Genomic DNA, 22,010 nt, shown 5'->3' with positions numbered 1-22,010 from the left:
CAGCGGATCCTGAGTCTTTTTTGTAGCATTGGCAGCAGTACTCGCGTTGTGCTAGAACCCATATCTTTGGCGCTGTCGATTTTTACACGAGAGAATGTTAGCTCAGTCGCTCGGCGAAAGCATAAGTCAGTTTGCTTCTCAAATTTTCAATCCGTTCGTTTTCATCATATCAATTGCTCATGATTATGGTTGCTTGTGAGTAAGAATGAGTATAAATCAGAAAGAGCGCATGCAGAGTACTTTCCTGGTTATGTGTAGGCCCTACTCCGTTGCATCACTACGTTGTTGTTAATTTTGGTCGCTGATTTTAGACTATTATTTTCTTCACAAAATATTTTCGTGAGTTGATTTCGATGGCCCACAATTCATCATCAAAGGTCATTGGCCAGTGCTCCGAGCCCTTTGCAAGTTGGTTACGTCATAGGGATATTTCCCATGGGGATAATGGAAAAGAACGGTTTTGTCAGGGCACGGACAAACTAGTACCAAACAGGAGAAAAGAATAGATTTATAAAGATACTCTCTCGCGAACGATGTTGTCGGAAGTTTTGGGCTTTCGTTCTGGAATGTTACTTCCTGTATGACCTGTGTCTCTTTCTGGTGGGGGTGGATGGAAGAGTCTTTTTTTTTTCTTTGCAGAAAGATGTGATGGGAATTGACAAGAGGTAGGCATGTGAAGTTAAATACCTTCACTCCCCGATCGAAAGAAAGAGGAAGTGAAAGACATGATCTGGACTGTTTTCTTCCGTTCTGTTTGCGCAGCATGATGTCAAAGAATGCTGGTGCTGACAAACTGGCTCAAACCTCCCGACTCGTACGTGAGCAAACACGATCAGACGAACTGAGACAATCTATGGTTGACAAGTCAATTGCTAATCATGCTTACGGGTCACGGGTCAAGAATCGCACACAACTCGTTGGCATTTTGCGGAGACGAGGTTGATACATGACGAGGAGACGGGACGAGATTAGTGCAGGAAAAGATTTGGTACCTAAAAACGAGAGAATCGCTGAAATGAAATGACATTCCAACCATGACAGACGGAGTTGCACGATTCCCTTTTCAATAGTGATCAATAAATCTCTTTATTTACCCTTTACCATTTAGATTTGCTGGAGCATGTCAACTTCGTATAATGCGGATTTCAACGAAAGTGTTTCTACATATCGAAGCGTTTTATTACCGTTTAAGAAGGATTAGAAGTAAAAAGAAAGTCGTTCGCTTTTCGCAAATGGTAATTTTGTGTCCCATCTGCAGTTCAAATTCTGATTGTAGCTGGGCTGAGCTGATAGACGCCATAAGGATTCAAAATGAGTAGGTAGAAAACATCTGCCTCTATTCACGTACAGGATAAACATCACCAATCGCATCATTGTTGCAGCAAGCGGTAGAGTCTTGTCAATGATTATTGAAAAAGAAATGCAACTTGTGAATCACTTTGATTGCAGGAATACAGAAATATTGTCTCAAATTCCTTTGTGTGTTCATTTGTTAGTCTTTCTGTTCACTAACATAGAACAAAATGAAGTTTATAATTATATTGTGTTGTTCTAGTGCGTATCGATCCGCATACGCACACGACACAAATGAAACGTCTGCCCTTTTCGTGATCTTCTGCGTTTTCTTTGGGAGTCCCACTGATTTTGGGATGTGAATTTTGTGATTCCAGCAACAAAAGTTGTGTTCAAAATAGTTCTTTAAAGTTCTGACCCTCCAACATGACGTCTTGCAATAAAATGATATGAAATATGACGCCTGTTGATGATTTATTTCTTTTTCTTTTTTCTACCCATATTTCACAAGCATGGTCAGCAGGCGCGTTGAAATAGCCCGACCATGATAATAATATGCCCTCTTAAAGGGATCGTATAGTTTTGGTTGGGACCTAATTTCAGCTTTCTAACATTTTTTGGTGAGATAATGAGAAACCTCTTATGAAATATGAGAGAGCATGTAATTCTATGAGGAATTCATCGTTTATTTGATAGAAATTGGTTTTGAAATGGCTGAGATGTCAAAAAAAAGAGCAATTCTAATAAAGTGTGGGACCCACACTTTATTACGATCGCGTTGTTTTACTTTGTTTTTGGATGTTTCAGTCATTGCAAACCCGATTTTCATCAAATAAACTTTGAATTCCTCTTAAAATGGTATGCTCTGTACTATATCATAAGTGTTTTCTTGGTATCTCGCAAAAAGTTATAAGCCCAATTCTAATCTCCACCAATACTGTATCATCCCTTTAAGGTTTTATTTTCCGAATTTTGGTTTTGACCTCCCATTTGGTAGGAACAAAAGAAGATCTGAAGCAAGTGCTGAAAAGAAGACAGGGACTTGATGTGACCTTCCACTAAATTTTGGACAAAACTGACATGATCTGGTCTACAATAGGTTCCTAATGCGAAATCGAGACGAATATTAGCGAAAACATAATTGGACTAAACGCATTTTTTTTTTTTCAAACAGAAAGGCGGGTCAGTCAGTTTCATTCCATAAGTGATCAATCTTCTCCTTTCGGGAAAATCGTCTGCGCACAATGTCAGAAGGCCGTACTGTTACTGTTTTGGGGGTAAAATCTTCATTGCTTAGTTCCTTCGTGGATGTTTTGTGGATATTCGAGGGTATTGTATTGAAAAAGAGATTTATACCATATCTCTTGTCTGTCTTCAATACTCTCATACTTCACGAAACGCACCTGCTGGAAAAAAAAAAAAAAAAAAACGGGTTGCCCGGGCCTCATGAACACGGGTGTCATCGTGCACTTTCAGAGAAAATGGCATTGTATGTGAATTGAATTGCTGTGATATCTCTGTATTTTGGAAAAACAGTTTTGGAAAACATAGAACTTTGGACTCGACGTCAGTTAAGTCTTTCCCAACGTTATAGCAATCCCATAATAAATGCCCATTTAGTTTACATATGTCACTTTGACTAACCAGATTCGAGGTGTGTTTCTTTTTCAATTTGACGCTCCATTGTATGCAGTGTCAACACCTTATCATAATGAAAATGTATTTGCTCACACTTGATACTGTTTACCCGGTATGTAAAGATAGGACAGGTCATTAACATTCCGTTGTGAAAAAAAAAATCCAGTAGCACATGATGCACTAATATCAGATTTCGCAGTAACACATCCATTTGATGGGGGGGGGGGGGAAGACATGTGCACATGTATCTGGTCTTATTTGACGGTACGAACGAAAGTTTGCTGCGCTGACATTAACTCATTGTCTGTTGGAATCAGGGAGGTGAATCTTATCACGAAATCTGTGGAAAGGATCATGTCTTGTAGACAAGAGGCTAAGAGGGCATTCGCGCACAGACCTCAAGTTTACAGACGGAAGGCGAACCCGCCCTTTTGGCAGGATAGCGCGAGGGGAGACGGGCAAGGGGGGAGGTAAGAGGATAACGACATGATTTCGTTTGCGAATTTGGGCGTGGCTTTCCTCCCCAAAAGATGGTTTGAGGATCGTGTTTCCAGTCCGTACCTCTGCGGCCGCCCTTGCGAGGTTACCCAAGTTAGCTCGTACGCCCACGTTCGAGGACGTTGGTTTAAAGGTAGTAACGGCCATTTGCACAAGCTTTTAAAAAAAAAAACAAATGTCAAGAGATTAAAGCCGTAAAGCCACTGTTTATCATTTGTAGATGAAAAAAAAAAGCCCAAGTAAAATAGTTATAAAATGTGAGTAAGGGATGGAAACAACCAATGTAAAAATGTTAATCAGTATAATCAATATATTATATGTATCAATCAGAATGATCAAAGTATTGTATAATAAACAAAATGTGAACAATAGGTTTATTAAAATCGTTTTCAGAATCATGGAGCTGTAGCTCCATGCTAGAATAAACCGTCTACATTTATGGTTCATTGAGAAATTTATTCATATTTCCATATATTTGTGACTCTGTTGCAAACATTTTTATATGTTTTGTGATACCACTGAACTATTATATATCAAATGTGATAACTCGAACATTTTTTAATCACTGTCCCCAATGATAAACATGGGCTTTGAGATGGTTATCCATGACATAATTCCAGAATATCATTTGATCCCCTCTAGATGATGTTAGATTAGCATATGCCTTGGATTGATATATCAATGTTATCGTTTGCATTTTTACAAGCATCGGAAGTTGCCAAACTTACCAATCAAGCAATAACTTTCGATATGTAGCACTCTTAGCAGGTCACGAGGATGAAATCATCTTCTTTTGTCATTGATTGCAGCGTTACCGATCTTGTAAAGTTACCAGTATAATAACGGGACCCATGTCTTTTCAAGTGGTAACTAATGCAGATATTTGCAGATGTCTTGAGCCCGAGCTTCTCAACATTTGTGTTGTTTTTTTTTTTCAACCCGAGGCCCACTTTGGCTCCTTCAGGTTTTGAGGGCTATAGTTACTTGTGTAGATCGAATACAAATCTTTTTTATTTTTTATTTTATTTTGGGAAGACATTGCAGCCCACCCGTGAGAGCTTCGCGGTTCACTGGTTGAGAAGCACTTTAAGCACCTGCATAACTGACAACTCAAACGAAGTTTTTACAGTAGTTGCAGTTAATGTTACTGGGGTGTATCTATCAGCCAAGCACCCTTTATGTGGTAGTGTAGTCATCATGGGGAAGAAATGTTACCTTCGTCAGGTTCGTGCTCCGGTCGTATTGGAACGTGCTGACTGGATGGAATTTGCCCCGAGATCTGGAGGATCATTGTACGAGGAAAAAAAAGTGACTTCGCTGAATGCTATCTCCATGGTGACTGAGTATTCCGGAGGGGAAGAGAATTTTTAACCATCAGGCGGAAATTCGTCTTATGTAAACACAGATGCGGATCTACGCACTACGACAATATAGCAACCATGGACGACTAAACATGCAGAGGTGATATTACAAGATTTTGGCGGGAACAAGGAGGGGAGAGGATTGGAGATGTGGGGATGACATTCAGCCGGTATAATCTCAGAAAGAGAGACAAGTAAAGGACCCGCTACATGACCCTGTCAGACAGCGACATGTATCGATATCAGCACATACTTCACATAGTGATAGGTGGATGCAGGTGTGTGTGTGTGTGTGTGTGTTTGTGTGTGTGTATGTTTCTTTTTCTTCTCCGTGTACAATGGCGTGATGGGAACGGGGGATCGACGAGAAACACTTCCAAAACTTGGATAGTTAAAGCTGTTAATAACTTTTTAAGGACGATATCTTCACCAACATCCAAATTCCTTAACCAGGACCCGATAAATTGTTGTTGTTGTTGTTGTTGTTGTGTTATAGGAATGTTGTAGGTTAGTATTTTCTATGTCGTTTGTCATCATTTTCCAATACTAAATGATTATTTAATTTTTATCACACCTGCGCTGGACCTTGAGTGATCCAATAAAACACCACCGGCCGCTCGCTCGACATTGTGAAGAATCCACTTTTATGCATGCATGACTCAACTCTTTGCTGGTACTGCATCCTCTCTTCCGCAAATGACAGAAATGATCACATGTGAAAGCTAATGATCTATTTGCAGTACAATTCCAGGCGAAGACTGCCGCTAGATTACGTAGAGAAAGGGGAAAAATAATAATCTCAGAGAATACAATGTAATACTGCACTTTTATATCTGCAGATAACTGTTTCCCTGACAAAGGTCAGCTACCTCTCAACACTACCAATGCTTTGCGTAGCAGTGAAATCATCTATGCCCATCGGACCAGATATGAGTGCCTGAAAAAAGGATAAGGATTGGAAAAAAACACACACAATAAAAAAGCAGAAAAGATGGAAAAGGGAGAATTAGTCTGGATTCCTTGTCAATGGTCTGCGCCGTATAGACTCAATTACTTTCTAGTCGTATTCTACATGCTTGACAAACACTTGTGTGTGTGTATCATGAGGTTGAAGGAGGTGTCATCAGCAAGCTTATCGGGTGATGGCCTTCACACAAAAAGGAAAATGAACGATTTGTCAATGTGAGTCTCAATGGCTATATCGTACCAGGAGGGATAGTCAATATGTGAAAGGGAAAGGTAACACCCACCCAAGGGGTAGTTACGTCCGGAAAGAATAAGAAAAAGTGCGTAGAAAATTACCGGGAACTGGACGCAAATCCCACCAGAGTTCCCCTTTGTAAATGGCGTGAACTGTGTAGGTCTCTGCCTTTCGTCGTTGAGCAGCCGTGTGAGGGATAGCTGAATAGAGCAGCATATTTGCGTACACATTCGCATCTTCCTGTCTCTATAGGTGGTGAATCCTCTCTCATGAGGTTTTCGCATGCTTATGTGCCTTGTTACCATCTTATGTGACTGCTTTGTGCTACTTCTTGCGGTTAGATAAACAAGAAAGGGGCTCTGCTATCATTACCGTAACAAAAAGAATTACAGAGAAAGAGAGCAAGAAAGATACACAAGGGGTGAAATAATTCCGTTTTCTTGCCGAAGGATCCTTGTAGTGATCTGGAGAAAGTCCTTCAAATAGAATTTCTCACAGGACTTTCTCTATATGTCTCCAACTGTGTCTCAGAGGAGACAAGATTTACTCTCTCCCTCTCTCTCTTTCTGTCCCTTCTCACGGTCTGTCTGTCTGTCTGTCTGTCTATTTGTCTATTTTTCTCGGTCGGTCGTCATGTCTTTGTGTTTGTGTGATTATAATTTGCGTATTTCTACCTATCCGCCCATCTCTCCTCCCCCATCTGATTGAAATAATTAATCCCTCTTTTCTGAGTCAATTTAACGTTGGCCTATTCATTCAATAATATCATCTTGCTGCAATCTGTGAAAAGGCAAAATATTTATCATGGATCATATATTACCCTTATATACCTACACCATGTTTACCTTATTTTTCATAATACTGTGTGATTCGTGCAGGTTCATCGAGAATAAGGCGCTAGATATATTATGTAAATTGAGTAGGGACGCTGTCACATTGTCGTCCATGGTCTACCGTGATTTCGAATGACCATGAGTTAATGATGATAATAATTCATTTCTCTTAATCATGGTTTTCTCCGTTTAATACCGTATTCGTAGATTTGTTCATCATACTTTCAAGAAGATAAATATGTCTCCATGCGTGTCCATTATTCGTCATTCCGATATTGTCTCGGAAAGGGCTTGTTGAGTCGTTTTAATTGTTCGGGAAGTGCCACCTGCCAGGGACACTTTGCTAAACGATGCCGCATTGTCAAAAACGATGATTTACACAGCAAGTGAATGGGCTTTCTGTCAATTTCATTCAATATCCACCGTGTACTGAATACCACAGAACCCCAGATGATCACGAAAATCTACCCCGTCCCCCAACCCTCCATGGGGTTGACTGACGTTCGCACGTCCTTCGTTCTGGGCAGTCTGAGAATGAGATCATCGTAGAAGTTTTGGGACCAATACTGTCGTGTGCTCCAAGGAGTCGTCCAGGTGGATTTGAGCTCGATGTCTCTTGTTGCTCATCAGTGACGTGTAATCGTTGAGCGATATCGTCATCAGTAAACCACCCCTCCCTTTACAGGGCGCGAATGAAGTCATGCGTTTGTTGATATTCCCTACACTGATCTTTACTTCTATAGTAGGAACCTTTTAGTTATGATTTCCCCAATAGTGACGAAGTTGGTGAGATAAATGACACGCAGATTACAGTGAGTGTAGTCCGGACGGTTCTGTATGCTCGATATGTGACCGTGCAACTCAAAACGAACATAAAGTCGCATACACTGATTTGGCGTGAGGACTGAAAATAAGTGAAATGGGTCAACCTAGCCAAACTTGACTTTTTCATATTTTCTGAAAGAGCGGTTCTTCTTTTACATTATGCTAAAATTTGGTATCATAAAACGGGCAGGAAAGTGTGTTTTTTTAGCAGTTTATCTCGAACATTTTTGGCAGAATAGTGTGATTATATGCGTCTTTCGAATCCCTTTTTCATTTCTGAAAAACCTTGTCCACACTCTTCACTTTCAACTCTAATAACTTTTGAAAAAATAGTGCCACTGCTTTAAAAGTTGGCATTAATTATGGACAGAATGTGTTAATGAGGCATGCTTAATTTCAATTTAATCTGATAATCCCTTCATTGTTGTTACTCTGGTGGTTTACTTCCTGTTTTTTGTCCCATTCATCGCACAGCCAGCACGGTTTGGTAAAGATTAAGCGCTTGAATGGACACTGTACTTCAGAGCCTCTTTTCTCAGTTCACACTTTTCCTGAGTTTGTCATTTCTTTCCAATATTTAGATAGGTTAGGAGAGTCCATTTGATTTGAGTTATACATCATTTTAAAGCTTAAAGTCTGCTCTTTCAGAATATGGTCTTAACTAAAAATTCATGTCTGGCGACTTTTTGTTTGTTTTGAGGTGCACTGTCACATATAATTATCATCAGTTTTTCGCGATTTGTGCGGCAATTATTCGATTAGATGGACAATTTTCTCCCTGGCTAATTTTTTATTTTGACAGGAGGATGCAGTGACGATTTCACAGAGAGACTGCATTATACACGTTTGGTTTAGGAGCATCCAGTGGGGGCGCGACATTATAGAATGATTTCAATTGCTATCTTTTAGGACGGTTGGAAGTGAATACCACAATTAAGATCCACACTTATCTGGCTAATCTATCATTAGGACCTAAAGAGGGAGACCACACATATACAACTACTATCAAAGCATTAATACCTGTTCTTTGTTGACTAGTGGAATGCCTGCTGAATGTAATAATCCTGTTTTTGTAGGATGCGCGAAAAGTGTACACAAGCATATTATACGCATTGAATAATCCTAAATAGTGCATGTATGCATTACGCTTAATGCATTGCGGGATGCTTTACGGGCGGGGGGGGGGGGCTGTCTTTCTAAGGTATTTTCGACAAGGTATGCTTAATGGCTGGCAATGCCATAAGCTGGGAGTCGCAGCACTCGAATACGTACATATTTTTTTCCGATATTGTATTGAATGTGGCTGATGAGGATACAGTGTCTCTAGTCGGATCTGAATTATCGACAGTCAATATCTATCGTCTATGACTTTTAAATGTAAATATTCTTCAGCTTTTGTCTGTGTGCAGAGATACCGTTACCTTTCAGTATCAAAATACCATTCACTTCTATACTCGGATTTTATGGGTTTTTGTGCTTATGGAAACGTTTCGTTTCTCTAATATGAGTTTGTGCGTTCCATCTCACCACACGATTGCTATGGTAACAGTGAATGACGTATCTCATCTTTCTCACTCCAGGAGATGAAAATGTCCCGCCTATCCACGTGGGCGTTGGCCCACTTCCTCCAATGGAAGAGGTCCCCAGCATCCCTCCGTCCCAGCCCGAGGTCGTGCCACCTTCCCAGGGCCAGCTGCCGTCGAAGGTGCCATCGGTGCCCGAGTCGCCATCGGCTTCGACGGCCACGAACACTCCCCGCCCGTCCAAGCCGGTGCCGGGCGAGTTGATTAACTCCGACCTTCCCGTCAACCCTGACATGGTCGACGGCCTGCTCAACGACGGTCTCATCGGCGATCGCCTGCCCGTGTACCCACCTTATCAACCGGATCTGCCTGGCATCAACAACCAACTCAATCAAAACGGGCAGTGCAGTATGACATGCGAACAGGTCTCCAACCTACAGGCTGTAGTGGATGTTCTCTCGCAAGGACAAGAAAATATTCTCACCCGGATGACGGAAATAGTAAGGAAACCTCTCTGTAAAGGCAACAGCTGCAATGCTTTATACACAATATACGTGGTCGAGTTGTATGCAAGATTGGGTTCCGACATATTCATTAGATCAGATGCAATGATTCAGAAATTAATCACCTTTTGGAACATGCGCATTATTAATCTAACCTTCGGGGTCCATATGTTAACATTAAATTTGTAAAAACACACTGTGTAGTCCAGTACGTTTCGATCGTTGCTAGCAAAATGGAAAAAAAAGTCTTTAAACATTTTCTTAATCTATTGTCTCCGAAACACGGTACACTTCGTAGCCTTTACACAAGGCTCACCCAATTCTCGTAATCAGTGGGTGAAACTTTGTGTTTGTTCTTGACACATTTCCCTCCACACAGACACAAATGTACATAACAGGCAGGTGTCTGGGCTTATGTCAAAATGTGTCATCCATTACGTAAGCGACAACAATCGAAGGATCATTGTAATCGTTAGCAGGTTTCAAGAAATTTCCTTCTCTCACTCTCCCTCTCTTTACTTTTTTTTTTTTTTTTTTTTTTTTTGGGGGGGGGGGGGGGGGGGTTTGAAGACCATGAGTAGCCGAAGCTTGTTTTGCACGCTATAGAGAATGTAAGAGGTTACGTGCGTACGACAAGCAATGCTTGAAGAATTCATTTGCATGAGTTGTAGGTGGCGTGAACAATACATGCGTCTATGACTTTTACCAATAACAAACCTATGAAGCAAGACTTTGTTTTCGGGTATACTAGCAACGGGGATACATTTAGACCAAAATAAAAAGAGAACAAAATGATTGAAATTTTGTGATCCTTCACCCTCTCTATAATGCTGATGTCTCTGAGTGTGCTGCTGAGAACAGTAGTGTTTTACCGACCACAAAGTTCAAGCGGATATTTTATCTCTAACTCACTAAGTTGAATAAAAAAAAAATCTTCGGTAGAGCACCATCGTAGCTTTTAGAGAGGGGACTCTTCTTTGTTGCCAATGAAAAAACCCATAATTCAGTTTTCCACAAAAACATAATGTTATTTGCGTTCATTTGGGACGTGCGTACACTGAAAACTCGCTCGTAAAAGAGTCGGTCTCTCTACGTACAGATTTTAGTATCAACCTACACGGTGGTGCTTTGAACATAAATCTGCCACATATATAGCTCGACGTCATAATAATATCTCTTGCATTCCTTCGCGCAGGATAACCGGATACCGAGCCAGACACCGCCTTGGCTGGATGGATGCTTCTACAAAAACCAGATCAGGCAGAATTTTGAGCAGTGGAAAGACGATGCCTGCACGACCTGTGAATGCAACGTGAGTAGCAGCGAAAACCAACTTTAGGCGCCTTTTTATCTCTGCTGAATTTGTCACGCGTCACATTGTTGTGACAACACATACCTGCACAGAAAGAGAGGAAATCTTAACAGTGCATCATGCATGTGATGTGCCTGAAAAAATAAATGTTTCTAGCCCCGCTTGAAAATAAAAATAATGACATTTATATTAACTACTTCCTAGTGAGCTTAATCACTTGTGGGGGCTTTTCCAAACCGCTAGTCTAATCATTTCCGATAGGGGGACTCCTCATCACCATGAATTGATCTTTGTGGTCGTCAAGTGATAATTGTACGAATATCTTTTTAACTCTTGTCTTTTTTTTCTTCCATTTTTGGTCTTGACAGGCCCCCTCCGTCACTTGCCGTCTCATCGAATGCCAGCCACAGACTTGTCAGAATCCCGTCATCAAACCCGGCGAGTGTTGCCCGCAATGCCCCGGTAAGCAACCGACGCATACCTCCATTAATAATTATTTCTCTCATATCACGCACCAACTAATAACCACTTTCCTCATAATTTCTTGCCAATTCTTTCCATGTCAGAGTGGCGAACATAATTTTGTATGGCATGTCTTGCATTTACTTCTGTCAGACTGTCTCAGAATCTTCAGGCACCGTTTGAGAACGATTGAGTAAATATCTTGGATTTTCTATTTGCGTGATAAGTCTTGGGTTGAATGTTGCTTGGAATGTGTCCTCCACGAGGCAACATTTGAAGACTAGTCTACTGTAAACATAGTTTTAACTTCGTATGACTCACCCCTCGTAACTCCCAGGCAATGACATGTACAAAATCAACGTAAAGACTTATCATTGACATAGTACTATTTAAATCCCATCCTTGACGAGTTAGTATGGAAAGAATTCGTTATAGCGAGACTACGCATACTTTGACATTGTGTGATGATAAATGTGGTCGTGTAAGCTCTAAAACGGTCAAATCGGTTTGTGGCAAGACGGTGGGGATGGTAATGATCTTTTTTCATCTCAGCAATGGGGAAAAAAACCCGATTTGACACTGATTAGTCACACATGATTTCCAAATAAATTGCTCTCATCCCGACAAGTTCTGCAACCGCAAGCATTTGAAGGCTACCTCAATTTCGCCGTAATTTTCAGAGCGTGAAGTTTGATGACGCATGGGTGCCTAGATCGCAGCATCTGGCAGTGATACATAAGATGTACTTTATCTTTAGTTCATATACGTTTGGCTCTATGCAGATGACATGAAAGCCTAATAGGGAAGTAAGTGCCGAATACCATTACTTCATTGATGCCCTATGTTAGTCCACAGTAATTTCATGGTGATATAAATCTCGTTCAGTTTGTCTCGTGTATTTTTCGCAGACTACCCTACGTTCTAAGACAGCACTGGTATACAGTTCAGTTTGGAACTTGCAAATTGAGTAAACCATTAAGCCTTCCACCCTTTGCCTTTGTTATTATAGCCGAAAGAGAGTAACCCTTGTGTTGTCGCTATAGTCGTTGATAAGTTACTCGATCATTCTTATGTAGAATTGATTGTTTCTACAATCACCTTAAGATATTGTGTAGAGGTCTAATCTCAAACAACATTATTACAATGACTGCTCATGCAGTGTTTATACCATGTAAAGTCATTGCTACAGCGATCAAGAGAACAGGTGGTCAATAACCAATCAGCTTTTATCATTTGTAGCCGTTGCCATAGTAACCAAAGTCATTATAAAGTAAAGTTATCGTGTGACTCTCTTTATGTAGACATTTGAAACCGTGCAATGAAAGGGCCGACATCGTTGAATATACAAAAGGGGTTTTTGCCGTAAAAGTCTCCTTGTCGGAGAATCTCGGACTGTCAGATCGAGTTGAAATGGTTGTCGGTAATAATTATCTCTGAAGAAAAAAACAAAGACATGTTTGACTTGTCCTTGCTACAGATGAAGACCAGGGCTGGAGTGAGTGGACAGAATGGACCTCCTGCTCGCTGACATGTGGCACTGGAACGGAGAAGAGGGGGCGATCATGCGACAGGACCAGGTACCCCTGTAACGGTCCAAGCGTGCAGACCAGGAACTGTATAAGGGACCCATGCGTTAGTAAGTTCTACCATTTTTGCTTGCACACGTCGTATCGTCTGCTGACATGCATAGTTCAGTGATGATATTACATTACTATGTGCGATGTTTAACTTCATGTTGGATGAGTTGAGATTTCATATATTATATATGTATACATATATATATGTGTATATAACAGCAATAGGTTTCTGCTCCGGAGTCCAAGAAAGTATTGATTCATAACAGTAGTTCAATATGAAAACTCCGTGAGAGATGTAGCTTTGACGAATTTTCGCCCATAGGGCTTTGTCAAGTCTAAATTGACAAAGCCCTATGGGCGAAAATTCGTCAAGTTTAATACGTCTCTCACGGAGTTTTCATATTGAACTACTGTTGTGAATCATGTATATATATATTTGTTGTTGTTGTTGTTGAGAACATTGGTAATCCTGCTGTACAATGAGTTATTTTTATCCTCCTTGCTGGGAGCTGTGCAAAGCAAGTTGTGTATGTTAAGTAACTATATATACTTTACCCAACATTCCACTAGATGTATAATCAATCACATGCGCCTACACGTGCATTACTTTAACTAAACCTTGGTTCGGTGAATTTTGCCTAGGGCTTCTTGGCTACCGGTCAGGAAAAGCGGGTAAACATTCGTTTACATTCAGAGATTGGTTGAATCAGGGAGGCCACCTCCCTGGTTGAATTCTCGTCTCCACTGTTTTCTTGTGTTGATTGGGTTTCATGGCATGCAGCCACGTTTTTTGCCTTTTGCTGGAAATCGACACCGGATGCGATTATTGATGTGTGGGTTAAACAATAGTGTGTGTTATGTGCTCCACTTTCCCATTTGATATCAACTTCCAAGGTGTTCATCAAAACATTTACTGTTAACTTATACGTAGTCCAATCGCAAACATGTTCTCAGTATCGGTTTATGGATCAGAGAGTCGAAATGACTCGCACGTGTTTCCACAAGTCGTATATTCTCTCACTGATACGACACTTCTGAGAGAAGAATTAGGGCGAATATGTAAGTACTCCATAAACACATCCATCAGCGGCAGCTCTGTTTATGGGGCGCCACCAGCTGCCTCGAAAGGAAGAAGTTTGGTACGGCGAAAACAAGGAGGGAGAGCGTTGACGACTAGAGTTGGACAGAGAGATATAAAGAGATGGAAAGTGAGAGCGAAATAAAAGGAAAGAGAACTAAAATATTGTAGTTTATGAAGATAGAAAAGTGACTTCAGAGGACGGAGCGTACAGACAGACAGACAGACAGGCAGACAGACAGGCAGAGAGAGAGAGAGGGAGAGAGAGAAGGAGGGGAGAATGAAGGACAATGGGAAGCGCATAACGTGCGTTAAAGGGTTATGCAGTTTAAGTAATATGCAGAGGAAATGCCCGAGCGAATCAAAATCTCTAACTTACCTCATGTCGGTTAGCTACTTAATAGTGCAGGGATAGATGTGCAAATAGTATAGTTCAGTGCAATACTGCATATTTAATGTGATAATCAAAGTATACAGCGCTTCTGCAGAAAATATTGCAGATTGCAAGGGGCAGACTATGGAGGGGATATTGAAGGCATGAATGAGAGTGCGTAGATGACGAACTTCCGGACCGACAAGACTTATTTGTAGCAGCAAGACAACGTGACAGATGAAATCAGACTCAAACGTATTAAAAACAAAAAGATGGTGAATCGTACAGACGACCTAAATGAGACTATCCATCCCCAACCCTACTCCTTCGCGCCACACGATGCGCTGCGGGTCGCCATGGATCTGACCCTTGGCGCATCCGAACGGTTTTCACAGTGTGTCTATATATTCCTCTCTGTTGGAGGGGATGAGAAGTGAAATTGTGCATAGCATTCCTCGCGTGACACGCCGCAGCTCATCCAAGCCCGCCGGGCCAGATCCTCCTAGCTACGTGCTGAGATTCCGCACTATGAAATTATTATAAACTTATGAGTGGTAGACGTAAATCTCATGACCGGGATGCTGTGACTGTCCTTTTTTCCCCTTTTTTTTTTTTTTTTTGATGGTGTGTCCCATACCCCCACCCCCTTTTGCTTTATGCATTTGTATCGAGACAATGACTCACAAAGTTACTGCGAATCTCCCAGCGATGGACTTGCTTTAAAACCTGACAAAATAATGTTGACGGACCTCGAAACAGTGAGGCGTGGCTTCATGGCAACCCCCTGGACCGCTGCCGGAAAATGATCTTTTTTTCTCTCTCCCTCAAAATGACTAATGCCATCAGAATGCGGAATGTAAACATTCACAATGCTCCAGAGAGAGACAGATAGTGAGGAAGGAAGAGGCGGGTGGGGAAGGTGTGATGAGAGAGAAGAGAAGGTGAAAGAGTGAAAAGATTCTGAAACTGAAAGGCTCTCACCATTCTACTACTAATGTTTTGCCGACACAAGAAAAAGTATATTTACTGTGTAAGTCATATTTGCATGTGCGTCATAATGTAGGCCTACTTATATGATATGAGTGTGTGAATAAAGTCCTTTTGTTGTATAAGTCTCCGGATGATACGTGACTGATCGCGATCACAAGTGATACACTGTACCAAAACCTCGACCAAATACGACGTGTCTTCTCTTTGCAGCTGTGGTCGACGGCGGCTGGAGCAACTGGACGCCGTGGGCCTGTACGATCACGTGCGGTGTCGGCACGGAGACCCGTGTGCGATCCTGCAACTCGCCGCCCCCGCAGAACGGCGGAGCACGTTGTCTGGGCGAGGCCTTCGGAGCTGGACGGGAAGAGAGACTGTGTCAGAGGGAACCTTGCCCAGGTAAGAAGCAGCACAACTGGCGTTGCTTTTGTTCATTCCTACTCCTTTTCCGGTTCTAAGCAGGGCAGAATGACAATTTGTTCTTTCTTGTTGTTGTTGTTGTTGTTGTTCTTATTTTGTTGTTTGTATTTATTCATTTAACAGTACACCTGTTGCTGATAATGGCATGTATGAAATGAGAATTGTATTGGTATTGCTGCACAGCCAGCAGAAGTACTCTGTTGTGAAATACAAGTAGTCACGCTGGTAGTAGACATCATGGTAGGGATAATACAGTAGTGACTGCCGTAAAAGCAATGTCATCTTGTGATACAAACTTTTATACTATAGTCGCAGAAGGTGATAATATTCGAAGACGGAAGGAGCAGACGAGAACGTAGAAGAAGAAGAAAAAAGTTAAACTAGCTTACTCATTGAATGTGCACTAGAGTGATGACATCGAAACAGTCGTGCATTCGTCTAACGTTAAGACATGGGTTCCTTGGAGGTTGCTAATTCGCATGAGTGTGCGCTAGCATGGAAAGTTAGATTGAATAAAAAAAGTAACAAAGTCAAATAACAGTAAGCAGGGACCTTTTTCACTGCCTAATCGCCCAGACATCGGCGGTGAATAGTGTGTGGGGACAACTTCCTCTAGACTCAAAGGGTAGGATGTATCGAAAGGACAACGGATGTTGCGCCCGCATCAAGTCTTGGCATATCATTTGTGATGTCTAGGGGCCTGCATCCGCAATCAGTGTGTGTATGTGCGTGTGTGTGTGAAGGTGTGTGTATGTGTGTGTATTCATCCTTTAATCACCGCATCCTTGTAATCACGTGACACGTGATAGCAAATTCGAAGGGCGGGGCCTTTTCATCACCCGACGCATGCCTACTGGCATCACCCATATAGGGAAAGATTCTTTGTGTTTTTCACAGTGCCCATCTCCAGTGAAATTAAATGAACTTATGCGGTGAGTTAAGAACTCAGAGCAACACGTATTAGTTCATCAAGAATCTCCTTTTTAGCTCACCTGAGCCAAAGGCTCAAGTGAGCTATTGCGATCGCCCTTCGTCCGGCGTCCGTCGTGCGTCGTGCGTCGTGCGTCGTGCGTCGTGCGTCGTGCGTAAACTTTTTACATTTTATTTTCATCTTCTTCTTGAAAACCCCAAGACTGATTTTCATCAAACTTGGCAGGTAGCATCCCTAGGGGTTAGGAACTCAATTTGTTAAAATGGGCACCATGCCCCACCCAGGGGGCCCCCAGGGGGGCCCAAACCCCCCAAAATTAAGGAATCTGTCAAAATCTTCTTCTCTAGAACCAGAAGTGATAGAGCTAAGTTAGTACTATGGGTTAGTACATTGATGATTGTAGTTTCAAGTTTGTTCATGGCAGAATCAGGGGTTCCCCCCTTGGGACCCAGGGGAGGGCGGTGGGGAGGGGTTCTAAAGGGGCCTAAATTGTACATTTTCATCTTCTTCTTGAGAATCCATGACCCATTTTCACCAAACTTGGCAGGTAGCATCCATAGGGGGTTAGGAACTCAATTTGTTAAAATGGGCACCATGCCCCACCCAGGGGGCCCCCAGGGGGCCCAAACGCCCCAAAATTAAGGAATCTGTCAAAAGTTTCTTCTCTAGAACCAGAAGTGATAGAGCTAAGTTAATACTATGAGTTTGTACATTGATGACTGCAGTTTCAAGTTTGTTCATGGCAGAATCAGGGGTGCCTCCCTTGGGACCCAGGGGAGGGGGTGAGGTGGGGTCCTAATAGGGCCTAAATTGTACATTTTTATCTTCTTCTTGAGAACCCCATGACCCATTTTCACCAAACTTGGCAGGTAGCATTCCTAGGGGGTTAGGATCTCAATTTGTTCAAATGGGCACCATGCCCCACCCAGGGGGCCCCAAGGGGGGCCCAAACCTTCAAAATGAAGGAATCTTTAAAAATCTTCTCTAGAATCAGAAGTTATAGAGCTAAGATAATACTATGAGTGAGTACATTAATGACTGTAGTTTCAAGTTTGTTCATAGGAGATCCAGGGGTGCCCCTCTTGGGGGCAGGGGGGGGGGGGGGGTTGATTGGGAAGGTCCAAATGGGGGCCTGAATTGTACATTTTCATCTTCTTCCTGAAAACCTCATGATGTATTTTCGTCAGACTTGGCAGGTAGCATCCCTAGGGGCTCAGGATCTCAATTTATGAAAATGGGCACGATGCCCCACCCAGAGGGCCCCAGGGGGCCCCAATCTCCCCAAATTAAGGAATCTTAAAAAACTTGGGCCCTTATTGTACATTTTCATCTTCTACTTGAGAATGCCTGGTCAAATTTTGGTAGAGCTGTGAATGATTTAGATTAGTGACTGCGTGAAAGGTGAACTTCCATACCCTTGGATGGTAATGACTGATATACCCACAGAAATCGTGAATTATAGTCCACCAAGTTTTGTCTGCCCACTCCTTGCAGTCGGCACTCGTGGGTTTGTTTTAAGCAGTCGTAACTCTGGGTAATCAAATCCAATCTGTTATCCTACATCTACTACCTCAGCAGTTAGGAAAAATTGAGACCATACAAAACAACATAGTGCGCATTCAGAAATTAAAGGTATGAGCACACTTGTATAAGTTCTAGGGAATTTGCGTCAAATTCCAACCGTATGTTACAACCGCGCAATGATAGCGTGTTTCTAAAGTTTAACTTGAATCCTTCTCTGGATTGACAAGTTTTACAACTATCAAATCCAGTTTCATCTTTGTGTATGTAGGTGCATAATTACATGATCTTATATTCATTTTGTAACTATATTTCGATCGCTTAGCTCTTCAAGGCCTCGTTTCATTGTTTAGTCGACGGAAAACTCGAGCACTTGCCAGATTCGTTAGGCGATGAGCTACGTTGGGTCTCTTATCCAGTGTGTGTGAGAGCTCCTCGTGGTGAGGACGACTCTTTAACAAAAATAACGACTGTCTGTCGTTTGTTTGTTTGTTTGTTTTTGTTTGTTCGTTCATTTCCATCTGAGAAGATGGCTGGTTCGTTCATTTCCATCTGAGAAGATGGCTGGATAGCTCATATTCAGCTACGCTCAGCTGGTTTTCCATGGGGGTCCAGTTGGATGTGAGGTGGGACCACTTCACCGGGTTAAACACCCTGCTCTTTGCGATGAATGAATGAAGCGGGATCTTTTACGGCATGAGTTGTGACTCTCTCAATACATGGAACCTCCATTTTATGTCCTATGCGAGGGACAGAGTGTTTGCCTCATGCTAGAAGGGACGGTATGTTTACACACAACATTGCTCAGTCCAGACTCGGGTTCGAACCCGGGTCCTTAGGATCGTGAGGCAGACGCGCTACCGACTGAGCCAACTGAGCCAACTCACCGCCCTTAGTCGTCGAAGTCTTTATGAGCCACGAGGGTCCATAAGAGCATAAAATGATCCGTATAGGTTGCAATGGGAGTACCGAAAAAGAGAAGAAGTAATTGTGTTTGAAAGAACGAATCGTCAACTGTGCGATGCTTAGAGATCATTGAGTATGTCAAGATCACTTACATATGGACAAAAGTCAGACCTACAGATCGCTTGCACATCAGTGAAAGTGATGAAAAGGATATGTTTGGTTAGTTGAGTGTGTGTGTGTGTGTGTTTGTGTGTGTGTGTTTTTTTTTTCTTAATTGAAATCACAAAACAGGCACCTTTCCAGGGCTATTCGGGGATTTCAAGGAGCGCACACTCTTGACTTTGCCAAATGCGAAGACACAACTGGCTCATTAAGTTATGCCCCTGCGTTACCTGTGTATCGTCAAGTCTTTGAGACATCAAACATTGGGATATCCATCCTGTTTTCGAAAATTTCTGGACAAAACCTGTCCCCTTAATCTCTTTGCGGAAGAGGAATTTCCCAATCAGATTAGCCTTTCTTTAAAAAGAAGTCATCGGATCTTCCCCGACATAAGAAATTTACGTCAGGCATCTACGTACCGTCTCGTCTGTCAAAGTTTTGAAGTAAACTGCTACCCCTTCTTGAAATTGAGCAGTTACCCCTCCAGTTCCCATGTGCTATAAAGAGAGTAACGCGTCATGTCATTTTTGAAAGTTTATTTTGGGGAAATTACCTATCTCTACGACCTGTCCACACCAAAACTAATATTCTAATTGCCCCTCATTACAATGTTATCTTTTTTTTTCAACAAACATGTATATTATCATCATTGAAATCCCTTGAGAGATTTCCAAAATGCGCGAAAGGAAGGGGACGTTAAGGGTTGAATAAAGTGACAATATTTCCCACGTGCACAATGCGTGATTGTCTGCTTTATAGAGGGGAAATAGTTCCTGTCGTATCCTACTCACGTACAGACAGTTTGGGCGGAATTTAGCAATAAAAAACCACAATAAATCCCATAAATGATAAGGTATTACGGCAGACACTCAACGTGGCATCAACCGTGATTGTCTTCCGTTCTCGGCTTCTATTGTTGTGGCTATGCACGAATTAATGGTAAACTGTAATCTAGTCAGGACCTGCGGATGATCGTAAACGAGATTGACTGCACGTGCAGTCGGTCCGCTCCTTGGGACGCCACCAGTGCCGGGGTTTGAAGCCGTCAGTTGCTGGCTGCTTGGCACACAGTTGAGGTGTAAATGTGATCAGACATTGATCTGGTCTTTAACCATTTTCTGGACACAATTTCCTCGGGGGATATCAAATGTTTTGCCTCAGGATTTCGGAAATTCTTCCCTTCCTTCCCTAACTAACCAAATCTCTGTCTGTAGACCAGGATAAGGATATCATCGTAAGCATAATAATTGGTTGTAGAATCCTGCAATCGCTGGAGTATGTTGTTACAGATCTTTACCGGACTTCCGATTGAATTGGGTTCAACTTGTAGAATAAACACTCTTTTAATTCTACTTCTCTGACTTACATCGTCTGTTTATCAATTTAAACTTGTTTGGATATGTTTTATCCGGACCTCTTCACACTTTCGGATTTATGATTTGGCGTATTTCAAACGAGGTAGGGAAAACTACAGTAAAAACAAAAGTATCCAATAAACTAAAATATTATGGAATGGAAAATGAAGTATGAAAGAGAAGTAAATGTCATACCTTCGTATTCAAGTATGCCCAATTCACCTCTCAATTTTTGACAGTCAATCAAAATCCAACCTTGATTAGTATCGACATTAAAAAAAAATCGCATTCATAAGCGTCGTCATTACAACCTATACTTTTCTCCTGAGGATACTTTACATCGACGAAGTACTGGGTGCAACCGTAAAAGACGTCCTCTATCATTTTCTAATTACATAGGTCATTGACAGTCCCCTTTGCTTTCACATTGCAGTGGACGGTGCCTGGGGTGAGTGGTCACTCTGGACGGCCTGTACCCATTCTTGCGACGGCGGCCGACAGGAAAGATTCCGCTTCTGCGACAGTCCCGCACCGGCCCACGGCGGCAGGAACTGCACTGGCATCTCACGTCAGGAACAGATGTGCAATGAGAAACCGTGCCCAATTGGTGAGTCCAACTTCCCCACTTTTCCTTCTCTGCTTTTCCTTTAGCGTTCTTCTTCTCCTTCTGCTTTTTTTCCTCTCCTTCCTTTCATCTCCCCTCTCCTTCCTATCTTCTCCTTCCTTAGTTTGTGATGTGATGTATAATACATATATCAAAAGAAATACAATGTGCATAGATATTTTCACATTGCGTGTCTCATAACAGTGATGTATTAAAGTAGCCTATTATACGAAAGAACACTTGTCAGAAACTTACACACATAGCAGTAAGCACTTCATAGACGAGGAGGGAGGAGTGTTCACTCACTTCATTGCCAATGATTACAGAACATCGCTTGATGGTAGCTTCTCTTTTGTGATTTGGCGCGAGGAATAATTCAACTTCATGGAAAACATACACAAAAGGAACGTGCCTACCTTATTTTGCCCCAACACAGATCGGATGCACGTGTTCATCATAGTGTCGCTGAAATGAAAATATTGCTTGATCCTGTTTGTCTGCATTGTAGACACTTTTTCCTTCTTTTTTTTTCCTTCTTTTTTTTTGTGGTGGGGGTGTACGTATTTTTGATTATGTTAACTCTTGATATTGACGCAAAGTCTGTCCTGGATGACGGAAAAAAGGTAAAATAAGAGAAAATAATTAAA

The 22,010-nt window shown here is 41.9% G+C and overlaps 1 protein-coding gene across 1 annotated transcript in view; it reads left to right on the top strand.

The window, feature by feature from the left end:
* LOC139736194 (thrombospondin-1-like) overlaps positions 1–22,010 on the top strand; it is a 71,099-nt gene that overhangs the window by 25,037 nt on the left and 24,052 nt on the right. Inside the window, exons 5-10 of the mRNA XM_071646928.1 lie at positions 9,230–9,672; positions 10,871–10,987; positions 11,356–11,449; positions 12,927–13,085; positions 15,678–15,863; positions 21,193–21,366. Of these exons, the coding sequence (XP_071503029.1) occupies positions 9,230–9,672; positions 10,871–10,987; positions 11,356–11,449; positions 12,927–13,085; positions 15,678–15,863; positions 21,193–21,366 (1,173 nt within the window). The remainder of the gene's footprint in view (positions 1–9,229; positions 9,673–10,870; positions 10,988–11,355; positions 11,450–12,926; positions 13,086–15,677; positions 15,864–21,192; positions 21,367–22,010) is intronic.

Source organism: Diadema antillarum, unplaced genomic scaffold (genome assembly GCF_040938485.1).
Source record: "Diadema antillarum isolate AM-2024a unplaced genomic scaffold, OU_Dant_1.0 seq00000633_RagTag, whole genome shotgun sequence".
Classification (NCBI taxonomy): domain Eukaryota; kingdom Metazoa; phylum Echinodermata; class Echinoidea; order Diadematoida; family Diadematidae; genus Diadema; species Diadema antillarum.
Note: the sequence above shows the minus strand (reverse complement) of the source record. Positions and strands in the feature narration are given on the sequence as shown.